Source organism: Triturus cristatus, chromosome 1_1 (genome assembly GCF_964204655.1).
Source record: "Triturus cristatus chromosome 1_1, aTriCri1.1, whole genome shotgun sequence".
NCBI classification, from domain to species: Eukaryota; Metazoa; Chordata; class Amphibia; order Caudata; family Salamandridae; genus Triturus; species Triturus cristatus.
In genome coordinates this window covers 102,263,935-102,281,004 of record NC_140579.1, presented here as the reverse complement: position 1 = coordinate 102,281,004, position 17,070 = coordinate 102,263,935, and the positions used below count along the sequence as shown (strand labels likewise).

The window sequence follows — 17,070 nt, the reverse complement described above, 5'->3', positions numbered from 1 at the left end:
TCCAGGCTAAATCGACAGATTCCCAGCTTTTTCAGCTGGAGACCGGACCCGTTTGCGAAGGCGACCGACGCCTTCCTTCAGGATTGGTCAGGGGGGCTGAATTATGTGTTTCCCCCCTTTCTTCTGATTCCTAGGGTGATGTCACATATTGTCAGACAGCAAGCGGAGGTGATTTTGGTGACGCCCCTGTGGAAATCGCAACCCTGGTTCCCAGTGTTGTTAGAGAGGAGTTGTGATCTCCCCAGGATGCTCCCTTGGTCGGAGTCTCTTCTCCTGGGCCCTCACAAGGAACAGCATCCGATGGTACTATCGTAACGACTGTCGCTGATGGCATGGCGGCTTTCCGGCAACAGTGGGAGAAGCCGGGGTTTTCGGACAAGGCTGCAGCTTTCATCAAGCAAGCCTGGGCTCCTTCAACAAGGAAGCGATACTCTTCAGCCTGGAAAGGCTGGATGGGTTGGCGCTGGAACGGCACATGGATCCCGTGGGGGCAGAACTATCCCATGTCGTGAATTTTCTCTTGGATAAGCCCACTGAGGGTTTAGCTTACTGCTCTGTAAACAACTTTAGATCAGCCATTCCCGCAAGCCACTGTCAGATTGATGGTAAACCAGTCGGCATGCACCCAGTGGTATGTAAGCTCCTTAAGGGCATACGGGTGGCTAATCCTCCTAAACCCAAGTATACGGGTTTATGGGACGTCTCTTTGGTCATATCCCTCTTTAATAGTTGGCCAGCGAATAATCTCTTGTCCAGGAAACAATGATCTGCCAAATTGGCTATGCTTTTCAGCCTGTCAGCTTGTAGGCGATCATCGGACGTGCGGGCCTTGGATATTTCAGGTAAAGTATTTACTCCAGAAGGAGTTTCCTTTACTATTACAGGACGTACAAAGACTTTATCAAAACATATTGAATACAATGCATTCACTGGAAATGACAAATTATGTGTTGTGCAATGTTTGAAAACAGGAAGAATGCACGCGGTCTCTGAGACCGGAAGATTGTACTCAGTTGTTAATTGCTTTGCAAAAACCCTTTAAGCCAGTGAAAAGCTGCTACTATAGCCAGATGGTTACGATCTGTTAAGCAGGAAAATCACAAATTATGCTGATGCACACACTCAATGTCCATATACAGTATACAAGTTACTGAGATAACACAAAATTCAATTGGGCTCCGGACCTTTTAGTCTTCTTTTATTTCCAAAATCTTCCATTCCCAACTCGTTTCGTCGCTATGGTAATCAACCGTGCGACTTCCTCAGGGCTGGAAGTAACAAATAACCACAATTGTAGTACCAACAAATATAAGAAAATTAAAAATAACAGCTAAAGTGAGCCCAAAGAAAACCTCATGCATGAGGACTATGGGTGGTCGACAGTTTCCGTTCCGCCCGCGGAAATTGCGACTATTCGACATTTTCGCGTTCCGCACGGAACGCGAAAATGCCGAATCATCGCAATTTCCGCGAGGGAACGGAAATTGTCGCCTTGAGACTAGTCCTTTCCTGTCACAAAAAGTAAACCTCAACAGGAAGCACTTACAGATATAAATAAAGCAGGGGCCCGAGTTGAAGCTCAAATTCAGTAACGCATTAATTAGCACAAAACATTCGGGAGCTAGGTCGAGGCTGGGCAGGTGTGCTTTTCTCCCTATATCTACCGTCAAAAATTAGCTGTGGTCCTTGATGGAGCTCTGTGCAGCCATGACTTTCTCGAGCGCAATCCCCATGTAGTTCCTGACACCGGGAGGTTCTGTCTCCTCGTCTGCTGCTCTGATCGGTCTCTGGCCCTAAACAAGAGGCATGTGAACTGTATGGAAGCCCCGCCCCACACACCAGCGGTGGGCAACGTCTTCCCGCCCTTTCCCCCACTATGATGGACAGCTGACTCGAGGGGGCCCGTCGGCGCCGTGGCAAAGTAAAAGTAAGCACTTACTGATTAGCCAGTAGAAAGTACTCCAGTTGAGTAGAGGTATTGCACAAAACGGTGGCATCTTCTTGGGTAAATATGCAGGGCAGGAATCATTCTGGCACGATGCTCCTGTAACAAAAACGAAACCGGAAGCACTAATCTCTGCGATCACGCGTAATATCGCGTGATCGCGGAGATTTTGTGCCTTTTCGTGATATTTGGCGAAAGGCACTTCCGGTAATTCCGCCCACCCCTAATGAGGACTACATACTGTGCTTACAACATAAGTTTCCAGTGCTCAGTATATACACATGCACATGTTCTACTAACCTATAGTCCTTATTTAAATGATAACAAAATTATAATAAAGTGTCCTAAGATTAATGTGTATACGTCATATCATAATCCTATAGTGATTACCAATCCAATAGTTTGAAATATTATCATGCCACCATTAGTATCTAATGTGCGCCAAAAAGGCAAATAATTGATTGATCAGTACCTTAAACTTCAATTAGGTCATGTATCTGAAATCAAATGAATAGCAACAGGATGAGTTATGGAGCACATGGGGCAAGGTTTCTCAGTACGCACCAGTCACCTCATATTTCCAAAACCGAACCATCATACCTCCCGTATTTGTGTATGAATTCCAACTATAATGTTACTCCACGTTTCAAAAGAAGATAACCTCTGCAAAGAATACATACAATATAATCAATACTTAATATAACTGATTATCTTTTTGCAATATGTTGTAAATCAACTACGTGTTTCTATAGCACATAATCTCTTACCTCGACTATTATTAATGCATTTCAAAATGAATTTCACCACGGTATAATCCAGATGCTGCTATTAGTTATTTTCACCGCGTAATATCGTGAATTGTAGCTCACACGTCCCTAAAGTACGGGGACCTGCAGGTAAATACGATTTCAGTGTGTCAGTCGGGCAAATCGAATATGCGCCCATTAGTATAAAATTCATTTAGACTCATGGAGTCAGTACGTACCTTCTAAGTTCTAATCACCCGATTACAGGTGAGGCAGCGGCGGTACAAGATTAACAGCACTTCCAATATATATCATAGACAGCGACGACACCTGAGGCAAGAAGCATGCGTATATTACCTCCCCCTTGCCGGCGTTCTAGTATGGCGCCATCTTGTAACGATAGAAAGCTAGGTATTTTAAATTGTTTAGGATTCTTTCTTCACACAAACGATATACACCAGGATTGCCCGAACATGGCATAGAAATTTAAATCTCTGTGTGCCTTATACACAATGATAACAGTAACAACTACATTATGCAGGAAGCTGGTATTGATATTCAAATGTTTGGAGCACATTCTGTTCGTGGTGCCATGGCATCTAAGACTTATATGTTGGGTTCTAACATCCAAGACATTATGCGCTGTGCTGATTGGTCCTCTGAATCGACTTTTAAACAATTCTATTATAAGCCGGTGGGAGATATAACATCAGTTGTTTATGGTAAGCGTTAAACTAGCATAATCCGAAGCCTCCGGTCCTGCAATAGAATAAAAAAATGTCTAGCATTCGCGCCAAGAAGTTTCAATTCTATTAAGGACACGGAGGCGAGGATTATATCACCCGGCTATATTAAATTGTCATTGTAATAATTACCCACCCGTATATGATGTGATGTGATTTTCTAATGGACTGGAATTACGGGTTGTTCATTTCATTTTCTTCCAGGATAGGATAAGAAATCTGAGTAGAAAATTCTTCAAGTTGAAGTCTCTACATGGACCTATGGTTTCCTGTTAACCTTCCACATTGGAGGAAGTTATTTGATCATTCAAGTTGACTCGTAGTTGGACTTTACAGTTCGAGCAAAGTAAGAGGATCGTGAGACTGTGTTGATGGCTCTTATTGGGGCTGATGTAGCGTGACTGATGCAAGAGCATCATGGGCAATGTCGTTTTTTGTTATAAATGAACGTTTTTCATTGGCTGCTGTGTTGACAGTAAAAGAAAGAGAAAGCATTATCCTCGCCTTCGTGTCCTTAATAGAATTGAAAATTCTTGGCGCGAATTTTAGCAATTTTTTTTATCCAAGCCATGCTACATGCTTGATGAATCGTGCCTGTACCTCTGCACTCGCTCAAGACTGAGGGGTCCAGGATCTCAGTGTAAGTCACTCATGGGCAGCCTTCACGGCACCCCTTCCCTGTCAAATCTTCCTGCTGCGATACATGACCTGCCGCCTTCTATTCCTGGCAGAGAGAGGAGCGGCCCGAGCTGGGAAATACCACGGTCTGATGAAAAAGAGATCAGGGGTGAAATCTAGCACTGCGGCACCGAATACCACCAACTGCAAGGTCACGCGGTCACGTATCTGCTCCAGTCCCCCCCCCCCCGGTACCTGGTGTCTTCTCCGGCAGCGAGGAGGCGGGGCCCTGGGCCCGGGGCAGCGGGGCTCTCTCTGGAAGCTTCCTCTGGTGCAGCCGGGTCCTCTTGGATAAGATCTGGGGCTGGATAGCTGTGAAAAACAAAGCAACAGATTTTTTTCTGTCTGCCCTAATATTGACCCTGCTTGCACTGGCACGCAGACACATTTCCTTACAATCAGAGGTTGAGGAGCACTGGACGCCTTGTCCCGAGCTCACCCATCCTGGTAAACAATAGAAGCCATGAATCACGCTGTAGACCGTCAGCAGGTAAACACCCGCTCTCTCCTGGGCAACGCCGAGTCCGCCTGCCTGCTTCCTTTCTGCATTTCATATTCTCTTTGTGTTCACATTCTCAGTAGCCGGTGAGTTGTATACACGAGATTCACAAACAAGCACGGCCAAAGCCCACACCAATATGTATGGCTGGTATTCAGTGTAACCACACAGGCATAACATGTATGTACATTCAGATCACACACATGCATGCACATAGGTAGCATCCTCACACAGGCAACCGATGTACACGGTCAGCAGGCGTGTGTGCTCATTGGATAAGAGGCATGTAGGTGCCCAGGCACACAAAATATACACTGAGATGAAACTCTGCAAAAACAGCCATACAGGTAGAGCTGCATATGTGGAAATCGAAAATAATTGCTGTTAGCATAAGCTGAAGGCATCTTGTTTGCAGCATCCATTTTGTTAGCCTTATGATTCTGCCGTCTTCACTGTTGCCTGCTTTTCTATTCTGCTTGAGTCATCAACCTTAGTTAACTCCTTCTGTACTGAGCCAGAGCAATGTATGAGCTCAGAAAGGCCGGTAGCTGCTAGAATGCACCTGTCTGAGAATGTAACTATCTATCATAGCCAAATGATGTAAGCAGTTCTGTTTCCCCTCCCACTTTGCTGACTAAGTGATATTCATCTGACCATGTTTCTCAGTATCTATTCCTGTGTAGGCCTGTAAATTCTATTTGTAACTACATGCTTACTCTGCAGCAAACTGTGTATAAAAGGCCCATGGTTTCTGTATTCCATGTGCTACCTCCTACAGCGCCTGAGGGTGTTGTATTGATGTAGTCCCACTCTTGAGTGATTAATAAACTTGTTATTTTTAATTCCAGCTTCAGTGCCAATCTCTTCTTTGTTAGTCTAAGGACCCGTGGACAAACTTAAGGGTGAACCCTGCACCGGTGTGCCCCTGAAAAGGCACATTTCCACAGTTTGGCACCCGACTTGTGGGGCTCATCGGAGACGCGGACGTCAGAAGGAGTGGTCTTAACGGAGGAATGGAAGCTTACTGTGGAGACGTCCTGCACGAGGAGACCTTTTGTCTTTGCAGACCGAAGTGCTTTTCCGGTTTTCCCGATTTGACCCTCCAGGTGGTGGCCGGTCCCGACTGAAATCTCCTTTAGTGCAAGTTTTGCAGTGACCATTAGGTCGACCAAGAGATTGCAGTTGGAGGTTGGAGACTTTTGTTTGGTAAGGTCGCTGAAGCGACACTCTTGATTTTGGATTTGCTTTGCCAAGATTCTGGTTTTGTTTGTTTGTTTGTTTATTGCAATAAATAAAGGCAGGTAATATGGAGATTTTTCTCTACTTTGATATATCAGGGATGAATAATATTTTACTACAATTTGGTAGCATGCCTGCTCCTAGCACACTTCGTAGGTTGTGTTGCTATCTTGGTGGAACCAAAATGGATTTAGAAAGTAGTCAGCCGGCTCTCCTAGAGGGGACACCTAATAGGTACATGTATATTAAATACGGTATTTCTTCCATAATGTATAGCACACTGTGGAACAAATATACAAAAAAGGATCCTGATCTACGATGGCCAGTAAATGGGTCATTTAATTAAAAAAAGATTCAGTATGTTGAGCAGTGTCTGTTTAAACAAAAGAGTCGACAAGATATGTTTGATTGTGTACGAATGTGGGAGAAAGAAGTGCATGAGAGAGTGAGGAAAGAAGAAGCGATAGCAGAAAAAGAACAGCGAAAAACAATATATAAAAAAGCATTGGAATTGAAAAAACAGGAGATGAAGGAAATAAAAGAAAAATTAGATAGGGAGCATCGTTTAGAGGTAACTTGCCAATACCCTATTAGGCGCCCCATTTATCCCATACTTAATAGACCTCAAGATGATTCTATTTTGTTAGATCGACCTCCACCCCGTATAAATTCCCTAGTGCCCCTGAGAATGAAGGTTCTGATGAAGAGCATTTGTATTCAGAAGAAAAATATGAAGATAAGCAGGATGGGCGGAAGACTCGTTCTACTTGGACTACTGAATGCAAGGCCACTATTTGATCCGCTGCTTGTAAAGCAGCCCGTGGGAGTGCCTCCGCCCCAGAACTCTTAGCAATGGTTCAACAGTGGATAGATTTAGAGCAGTTATATTTTGTAAAGACGTTTACTTGGGAAGTAATACTCAGTTTTAGAAAACATTCTGATGTTTAGAGCCCTCTGATATAAATTCTAATTATAAACAATTAAGTGATGGCACTTTTCTTCCTTCACAGGTGCCTGATCTAATTAGGTGAGTGGTTAAATTGCGCACTGACACGTTCCGTCTGCGAGAGGAGAAAAAAGCAGCTGGTAAAACTACAACTGAACAAACAGTTCAGAACCCGGAGCGACAAGAGAGAGCTACGGGGACATATAAAGATACTAGTGATATTGAAGTTACTATGTGTGAGAAGTTGGCCTGATATGTAGTGCTCACTATTCTAGTGATCACTGTGTATCATTCCAAACGACCCTTATTGATGATTGGTTGTAAGTCAACCTTATGGACCAGCTATCCTAGTAGCGTGGATACGAGCAGTCTTAGGCTAAACTCTAGAGGGCGTGTTAAGCCAGCTGTTTACCATCACATATACCCTTTGAACGTCAAGTGAAAGGACACCACACAAGTTGTTATGAAAATAAAGGATATTTATTTATAACAAGACTACCCTGGCTCTTTATGAGTCAGGGAGCTAAGCACACTACAAAACTCTTAGAAAATACTTCAGTTGCACAATTTACACCAATGCCCGAGGGGCACGAGAAACCATCTACGCTAACAGTGAAATGCGAATGGTTAGAGTCTGGAGTTACTGATTCCGGAGTGATCCGATCAGTGGGACTAAACGAAAAAGGAACTGGACACTTGTAGAGCGAACCTGCGATGGAGCACCGAAATGCTCGAGTTACCTAGCCCAGAGGCTGCGGCTGCGGGAGGTTTGGCAAGATGTCGGGAGTCCTCGTTGTAGTCTCAGGAGCCTGAAAGAAGAAGTTGCTGGCAGGCGACCAGTGACGATGTTCAGCGAGATCCAAGCCTGGATCGGTGATGAAGGAAACCTGAAAGCAGAGGGGACTCAGTTCTCAACCGCTAGCCAGCGATCGTGTGGGTACCAGGAAGGTACCGGCTGAAGTCACCTCGACCAGGTGAGTGGATGACGTCGGACTCGGCTGTTCCTCGGACCAGGAGGCGCGGCGGCGACCAGGATGGAGGGCGAGCTGTCCCACGAAGGTGTCTGCTGTCGATGATGCTGGGCCCAAGAGTGGGGCAGCAGGTCTTGGCAGTGGCAACCCACGCGGTGGAGTCAAGATGGCGTCTGGAGTGGACCAGGAGGGTCCGAGGTACTCCTCTGTTGAAGGGGAGCAAGGGCCAGTCTGGAGCAACCAGACCAGTGATGAAAGCAAACTATCGTGGTGCGTCGTGGAGAGGGCCACAAGCCGGTCGGCAAGTGGTCGGACAACGCGGTGAACAGCAAGGAGCAGAAGGCCCCCCCACGCAGATCTCGTGGATGCTGGGGAGGCGGACTTCGGTGCTGGAGCCGCTCAGGGTTAGGGCTTCTCAAACCCTAGGTACACTCACTCGAGGGTCCCTCGGTGGGCGTGTTAGGTAAGCGTCGTGCAGGTTCTGAAGATGGCCGGTCCCGCAAGTCTCGTCACACCTACGAGTCTCAGCTGAGCTGACGATGTAGGTAGAGGTCAGAGATGGCAGGGAACCCGGGTCTCGTCGAGCTGGGCAGTCTTGATCCGTGGGAGAGACGTACAGCAAACCGCAAGCGCTTAGTTGGTGCCTGCTGGTGCAGGGTGGCTACTCCTTAGCCACAAGGGAGAGTCTTCAGAAAAGTCAAGAGTTCCTTTCGTGGAAAGTAGTTCAAGATTCAGAATTATCCTATTTGGGAAGGGGACCCGCTCCCACCTTTATTCTAGGAAAAAGGGGCTGGCCTGTGACTAGGTCCTACCTATGGGTGGGACCAGGAGGGGGGTGGTTACACCCCTATCCTTTGTCCGGCTTCGCCCCAGCTCAGGGGCTGGTGTGCCCCCGAAACTGGTTTGAGCCGGGCTATGCACAGTGAGCACCGGGGTGCCACTTGCAATCACCTTCCTTTCAGCCCTGCCTACCTGGGATACACAAACCCTGTCTGGGATGGTGCTAACACCGCCCTCGACAGGAAACCCTTTGTCCAAGCTCCCTTCGCTGGAAGGTCTCCCAGCAGCAGGAGGTCAGACTTGTGTCTGGTGGCAGCATCCATTTTGTGATGCTGAGGCTTGAGTCAACTTTAACCGGGGTTCAAGGTTACTTCCATGTCGTGCCCCTCTAAAAGGGGGGAATGCTAACCCCGTCGCCAGAATTGGCGAGGGGTTCGTATTCCAATTCGTATGACACCTTACTCGACATGTGTAGGTGATGCGATGCCAAAGTTAGCAAATAACCGCAAGGATTATAATGCATTTTAAGGTAGTTGGCCCGCGTCACCATGGAACGGCTATTTAGGACTTGGTTCCGCAAGCCGTCGACGGGCTCAGCTCGCGCCAGAGCACCGTCCCACATGATCCCCAGCACTCTGCCCTCAGGATTGATAAGGCCTGCCATAGGAGTGACTGATAGGAATCCATGTGTCCATTTTAGGGTTAGGTATAGGAATACTACACCTACAGCAACGGGTGATTACACCACCTTGCCCCAGCTGTCGTGCAGCCAGTTGTGTCAAATTTGGGCGGCCATCCAGGGGTGGCATAATACATGCTGCAGCCCCTGGTAGGCCCTGGGTACACCGATGCCCTGGATACCTGTGGTATGCTGAGACAGGGACTGACAAGGCGGCCCAGTTCCAATTAGTGGATGCACCTAATGTACATGTGTGTTAATTTCGAGAGAGAACAGCTAGGCTGTGGGTCTGATTGGCAGGCCCACAGCCAGGGAAAGTCGTAAACCAATGAAGCAAAAGCAAAAAATCTGGGTGATCATAGGATTGCAGACCCTACTCTCCTACATGACCCCCCCCCCAAACTTTGGGACAATAAGCTAACCTTGACCAGGTGAGTCTTCTTGCTCTAAGTGGAAATACCTGGAGAGCCCATCTGCATTGCCATGATCAGTGCCAGGTCTATGCTCCACTGTGAAGTCCATCCCCTGTAGGGAAATGGACCACCTAAGTAGTTTGGGGTTTTCACCCTTCATTTGATTTAGCCACAAGAGGGGCTTATGGTCGGTCTGAATCTTGAAGTGAGTGCCAAACAAGTATGGCCTCAACTTCTTCAGGGCCCAAACCACAGCAAAGGCCTCCCTCTCAATAGCTGACCAATTCTTCTCTCTGGGGGTCAGCCTCCTGCTAATAAAAGCTATGGGCTGGTCATGACCATCAAAATTCAGTTGAGATAGAACAGCTCCCACACCCAACTCCGAAGCGTCTGTTTGGACAATGAATGGTTTGGAGTAGTCTGGACTCTTTAGGATAGGTGCTGTGCACATGGCCTGCTTTAGGTCATCGAATGCCTTCTGACAGCTTGCTGTCCACTGAACTTTTTTTGACATCTTTTTACTTGTCAGATCGTTTAGCGGGGTCACAATGGATCCATAATTTCTGACAAATTTCCGGTAATAACCAGTCAGGCCCAAGAAAGCTCGAACCTGAGTCTGGGTGGTTGGAGGAGCCCAGTCCTGGATGGCCTGTATTTTGCTCTCCAATGGCTGAACCTGGCCTCCACCTACAAGGTGGCCCAGGTATACAACCTGTGTCTGCCCTATCTGGCACTTAGTGGCCTTGATAGTGAGGCCTGCCTTTTGCAGGGCCTCTAACACTTTCCTCAGGTGGACCAGGTGATCCTCCCAGGTGGGGCTAAAGACAGCGATATCGTCCAGATACGCCGCACAGAAGTCGTCCAACCCAGTGAGAACTCGATTCACCAGCCTTTGGAAGGTGGCAGGTGCATTTTTCAAACCAAAGGGCATTACCACGAACTGATAATGCCCACCCGGGGTAGAAAATGCTGTTTTGGGTTTGGCCTCCTCAGCTAACCTGATTTGCCAATACCCAGCTGTCAGGTCAAACGTACTTAAGTAGTTGGCCGAAGCCAACCGGTCTATAAGTTTGTCTGCTCTTGGTATTGGGTGGGCGTCAGTCTTAGTGACTGCATTGAGACCTCTGTAGTCCACGCAAAACCTCATCTCTTTCTTACCGCCCTGGGTGTGTGGTTTCGGCACGAGAACTACGGGACTAGCCCAGGGGCTGTCCGAGGGCTCAATGACTCCCAGCTCCAACATTTTCTGCACCTCTGTCTTGATGCAGTCTCTGACATGATCAGGCTGTCGATAGATTTTACTCTTTAAGGGCAGACTGTCCCCAGTGTCGACCTCATGGGTACACCAATTGGTCTGACTGGGTGTCAGAGAGAACATATGTCGAAAGGATTGAAGAACCTGTTTACAATCCTTTTGTTGATGTCCAGAGAGGCTGCCGCAAAAGACAACACCATCTACTGACCCATCGTCAGGGTTCTGAGAGAGCAGGTCCGGGAGAGGGTCACTCTCCTCCTCCTGTCCCTCATCTGTGGCCATGAGCAAGCCCATGCCCTCCCTGTCGACATATGCCTTGAGCCTGTTTACATGGAGCACCCGGTGGGGGCTCCGGGGAGTTCCCAGGTCTACCAAGTAGGTGACCTCTCCCTTTTGCTCAATGATCGTGTGGGGCCCAGACCATTTCTCTTTGAGTGCTGCTGGGGCCACTGGCTCCAGCACCCACACCTTCTGTCCAGGCTGGTACACAGTCAGGACAGCCTTTTGGTCGTGCCAAGCTTTCTGTAATTCTTGGCTCGCCTCGAGGTTTTTAGATGCCTTTTCCATGTACTCCGCCATCCGCGAGCGGAGGCCGAGCACATAGTCCACAATGTTTGATGCCGGCTTCCTGAGAGGTCTCTCCCATCCATCCTTTACCAAACAAAGGGGTCCCCTTACAGGATGTCCGAACAGAAGCTCAAAAGGGCTGTAGCCAACCCCCTTCTGCGGGACCTCTCTGTAGGCGAACAAGAGGCAGGGTATCAGGACATCCCATCTCCGCCGAAGCTTTTCAGGTAGTCCGTGAATCATCCCTTTTAGGGTCCTGTTGAATCTCTCAACAAGCCCATTGCATTGTGGGTGATAGGGTGTGGTGAACTTGTAGTTGACACCACACTCCTTCCACATTGCAGTCAGATATCCCGACATGAAGTTTGCACCTCTGTCTGAGACGACCTCCTTAGGGAAGCCCACTCTGGAGAACACTCCAAGTAGGGCCCGTGCCACCACAGGTGCTGTAGTGGTCCTAAGGGGAATAGCTTCAGGATACCTGGTGGCGTGGTCCACTACCACCAGTATAAACTTGTGCCCTGATGCTGTCTGGGGTTCCATTGGTCCGACAATGTCGATCCCCACTCGTTCAAAGGGTACCCCCACCACCGGTAGTGGTATGAGGGGGGCCTTTGTCGTGCCACCTGACTTACCACTGGCTTGGCAAGTGACACAGGAGCGGCAAAACTCCTTCGTATCTTCGGACATGTGGGGCCAGTGAAAGTGTGGAACAATTCTGTCCCAAGTCTTATTCTGGCCTAAGTGACCTGCAAGGGGAATCTCGTGGGCCAAGGTAAGAAGGAAACCTCTCAGAGACAAGGGGATGACCAGCCTCCTGGTCGCGCCAGGTTTGGGGTCTCTTGCCTCGGAGTACAGGAGTCCATCGTCCCAGTACACTTTGTGGGTACCTGTGGCGTTCCCTGCAGCCTCAGCAGCAGCCTGCTGTCTGAGGGGTTCAAGTGAGGGGCAGTCTAACTGTGCCTTCCCCAGGTCTTCCCTGGAGGGTCCCCCTGAGCCCAGAAACTCAACCTGACCAGGTTCAAGCTCTTTTGGCTCAGTTTCACTCAGTTCTTTAAGGTCAGCCTCCTCAGAGACTTGATCCACGACCTGGGGCAAGGGGGAAGGCGAAGCCTTACCCTTACTGCTCCTTTTCTTGGAAGGTGTCTGGTCCGTTCTTCCAGGATCCAGCACCTGTTCAGAGGGGCATCTTCTGGCCTGTGACCTGGTCACAGCAAGGACATGTGTTGGCAAGCCTAACATTTCCATGTGAGTCCTCTGCTCCACTTCTGACCATTGTGACGTTTCCAAATCATTGCCCAACAGACATTCTACGGGGAGGTCTGAACTAACCACAACCTTTTTCGGGCCACTTACCCCTCCCCAGGAGAAATCAACAACTGCCATACTGTGATTGGTAGTGACGTTGCTGGCATTGGTCACTAGGTAATCGGTACCTAGCATGATCTGTCCAGGGTCCACAAAGTTAGGCGTCACCATGGTGACACTGGCACAAGTGTCCCTGTAGGCCTGAGCCACTTTTCCATTGATCAAAGGTGTCTGTCTGTATTTGCCCAAAGTATTGGGACTGGCATCAGGGGACATATCCATATCCCCTGTACAGACAAGGACGGCCTGAGTGAGCGTGCTGACTAAGTCGTCACTCCCCTCGGTTCCCAAGGTTAACCCAACTAATGCCTTGGGAGGCGCACTACCACTGCTGACTGTACTAGGGGGTGCAGGTGCCTTAGGGGCTGCAGTGGCAGGAGTTTGCCCTCCTTTCTTGGTGCACTCACTAAACCAGTGAGTCTTACTTTTACAGTATTGGCACCACCTTTTTGACTGGCCTTCTTGGGTCTTCTTCATCTGTGAAGCCTGACCCCCACCCTCTTTGGTTTGTTGGGGACCTGCCGAAGACTTCTGGTCATTTTGTTCGTTCTTGTTACTACCCTTCTGGTCTGCTTTCTTCTGACCACCCTGGTTCTGAGTCTGGTTCTGCTTGACCCTTGTTCGGACCCATCTGTCTGCCTTCTTTCCCAATTCTTGGGGAGAGGTCAGATCCGAGTCGACAAGGTGCTGATGCAACAATTGGTTGTGACAGTTGTTTAAAATCTGTTCTCTCATGATAAGATTGTACAACCCTGTGTAATCAGTAACCTTGCTACCCAGCAACCAGCCTTTTAAAGCCTTAGTGGCACAATCGACAAAGTCAGTCCAATCCTGAGACTGGATTTTCTGGGTGTCCCTGAACAGCACCCGGTACTGCTCGGTGGTTAAGCCGAACCCATCAATCAGTGGATTCTTCAGGACTTGGTAGTTGTTCGCATCCTCAGCTCTAGTAGTGAGGAGCTTGTCTCGTCCTTTACCTTCAAAGGAGAGCCACAGTATAGCTGCCCACTGACTTTGGGGGACGCACTGGACAGTGCAGGCCCTCTCCAAAGCAGTTATCCACTTGTGGATGTCGTCCCCTTGCTTAAAGGGGGGCACTATTTTACTCAGGTGTCTAGTGTCTATACCCCTGTCTTTTTCTCTAAGGAGAATGCTGCCACCAGTGGGATCTAACCCACTTAATTTCTGCTCTCGGGCTAAGGCAAGTCTTTCTTTGGCGAGGGCAAGTTCTTCCCGCTCGATCCTCAGATTGACTTCCCTCATCTTCGCTTCATGCTCCCTTCTCTGAGGGGACGTCATTCCTCTCTGAGAAGATGCCTGAGTGACATGTGTTCGAACAGATCTGTTAGAGCCTCTGGAGAGAGACCTAGCTCGTCCGTTCCCAATGTTAGGCCTGCTTGAGCGTGGGCCCGGGGCTCCCCCAGTTCCATTCTCATGCCTGCTTAAGTTGGTCCTCGTAAGCCTACCGACTACCACTGGACCTTTGTTTGCCTCGTCTCCTGATAACTCCTCCTCGTCTTCCTCCTCTGTATGGAGGTCGAGGTCTGGGTCACCAAGGGTTCCCTCTAAGGGAGGCATGTTCCCATCAGCATTGGGGGGACCTGTGTTAGAGGACCTCCTGGCATCGTACGTCTCTAAGAGACCTATCAGAAATGCGATGGTAGGGTTAGAACCCTGGTTTAGCTTCCTGGAGGCACACAGTTGTCTCATCTCCTTGAAGCTAAGAGCTGCATATCGTGACATGACCTGTGGAGGGTCACTGACCACTAAGGGAGTCTCCGCAGACTCTCCGTGGACCGACATGCTTCTAGTGAGGTGTAAGTGATGCACCTACCTACACTATGTGTTTACCTACTGATCCCTTGCTAAGAGTTGTAGTCAGGGTGTGCTAAGCCCTGTTATGCTACAACAGCTGGTTCAGTAGAACTCAGAGTATTCTAAGTTAAGTTATATGTACCTGGGTACTTATGTGATCTTTCACTTTGATATTCTTAGGATACGTGTGTGGTAAAACAACAGCAAGCTCAAATCCCAACCGCTGCTCACCAATGTGAGAAGTTGGCCTGATATGTAGTGCTCACTATTCTAGTGATCACTGTGTATCATTCCAAAAGACCCTTATTGATGATTGGTTGTAAGTCAACCTTATAGACCAGCTATCCTAGTAGCGTGGATACGAGCAGTCTTAGGCTAAACTCTAGAGGGCGTGTTAAGCCAGCTGTTTACCATCACATATACCCCTTGAACGTCAAGTGAAAGGACACCACACAAGTTGTTATGAAAATAAAGGATATTTATTTATAACAAGACTACCCTGGCTCTTTATGAGTCAGGGAGCTAAGCACACTACAAAACTCTTAGAAAATACTTCAGTTGCACAATTTACACCAATGCCCGAGGGGCACGAGAAACCATCTACGCTAACAGTGAAATGCGAATGGTTAGAGTCTGGAGTTACTGATTCCGGAGTGATCCGATCAGTGGGACTAAACGAAAAAGGAACTGGACACTTGTAGAGCGAACCTGCGATGGAGCACCGAAATGCTCGAGTTACCTAGCCCAGAGGCTGCAGCTGCGGGAGGTTCGGCAAGATGTCGGGAGTCCTCGTTGTAGTCTCAGGAGCCTGAAAGAAGAAGTTGCTGGCAGGCGACCAGTGACGATGTTCAGCGAGATCCAAGCCTGGATCGGTGATGAAGGAAACCTGAAAGCAGAGGGGACTCAGTTCTCAACCGCTAGCCAGCGATCGTGTGGGTACCAGGAAGGTACCGGCTGAAGTCACCTCGACCAGGTGAGTGGATGACGTCGGACTCGGCTGTTCCTCGGACCAGGAGGCGCGGCGGCGACCAGGATGGAGGGCGAGCTGTCCCACGAAGGTGTCTGCTGTTGATGATGCTGGGCCCTAGAGTGGGGCAGCAGGTCTTGGCAGTGGCAATGCCACAAGGTGGAGTCAAGATGGCGTCTGGAGTGGACCAGGAGGGTCCGAGGTACTCCTCTGTTGAAGGGGAGCAAGGGCCAGTCTGGAGCAACCAGACCAGTGATGAAAACAAACTATCGTGGTGCGTCGTGAAGAGGGCCACAAGCCGGTCGGCGAGTGGTCGGACAACGCGGTGAACAGCAAGGAGCAGAAGGGCCCCCCACGCAGATCTCGTGGATGCTGGGGAGGCGGACTTCGGTGCTGGAGCCGCTCAGGGTTAGGGCTTCTCAAACCCTAGGTACACTCACTCGAGGGTCCCTCGGTGGGCGTGTTAGGTAAGCGTCGTGCAGGTTCTGAAGATGGCCGGTCCCGCAAGTCTCGTCACACCTACGAGTCTCAGCTGAGCTGACGATGTAGGTAGAGGTCAGAGATGGCAGGGAACCCGGGTCTCGTCGAGCTGGGCAGTCTTGATCCGTGCGAGAGATGTACAGCAAACCGCAAGCGCTTAGTTGGTGCCTGCTGGTGCAGGGTGGCTACTCCTTAGCCACAAGGGAGAGTCTTCAGAAAAGTCAAGAGTTCCTTTCGTGGAAAGTAGTTCAAGATTCAGAATTATCCAATTTGGGAAGGGGACCCGCTCCCACCTTTATTCTAGGAAAAAGGGGCTGGCCTGTGACTAGGTCCTACCTATGGGTGGGACCAGGAGGGGGGTGGTTACACCCCTATTCTTTGTCCGGCTTCGCCCCAGCTCAGGGGCTGGTGTGCCCCCGAAACTGGTTTGAGCCGGGCTATGCACAGTGAGCACCGGGGTGCCACTTGCAATCACCTTCCTTTCAGCCCTGCCTACCTGGGATACACAAACCCTGTCTGGGATGGTGCTAACACCGCCCTCGACAGGAAACCCTTTGTCCAAGCTCCCTTCGCTGGAAGGTCTCCCAGCTGCAGGAGGTCAGACTTGTGTCTGGTGGCAGCATCCATTTTGTGATGCTGAGGCTTGAGTCAACTTTAACCGGGGTTCAAGGTTACTTCCATGTCGTGCCCCTCTAAAAGGGGGGAATGCTAACCCCGTTGCCAGAATTGGCGAGGGGTTCGTATTCCAATTCGTATGACACCTTACTCGACATGTGTAGGTGATGCGATGCCAAAGTTAGCAAATAACCGCAAGGATTATAATGCATTTTAAGGTAGTTGGCCCGCGTCACCATGGAACGGCTATTTAGGACTTGGTTCCGCAAGCCGTCGACGGGCTCAGCTCGCGCCAGAGCACCGTCCCACATGATCCCCAGCACTCTGCCCTCAGGATTGATAAGGCCTGCCATAGGAGTGACTG

General features: G+C 49.3%; 1 protein-coding gene across 1 annotated transcript in view; it reads right to left on the bottom strand.

Moving 5' to 3' along the window:
* Window positions 1-17,070, bottom strand: part of LOC146869633 (putative E3 ubiquitin-protein ligase MARCHF10) — a 461,326-nt gene that overhangs the window by 313,707 nt on the left and 130,549 nt on the right. Inside the window, exon 5 of the mRNA XM_085608984.1 lies at window positions 4,308-4,424. Coding sequence (XP_085465110.1) covers window positions 4,308-4,424 — 117 coding nt within the window. The remainder of the gene's footprint in view (window positions 1-4,307; window positions 4,425-17,070) is intronic.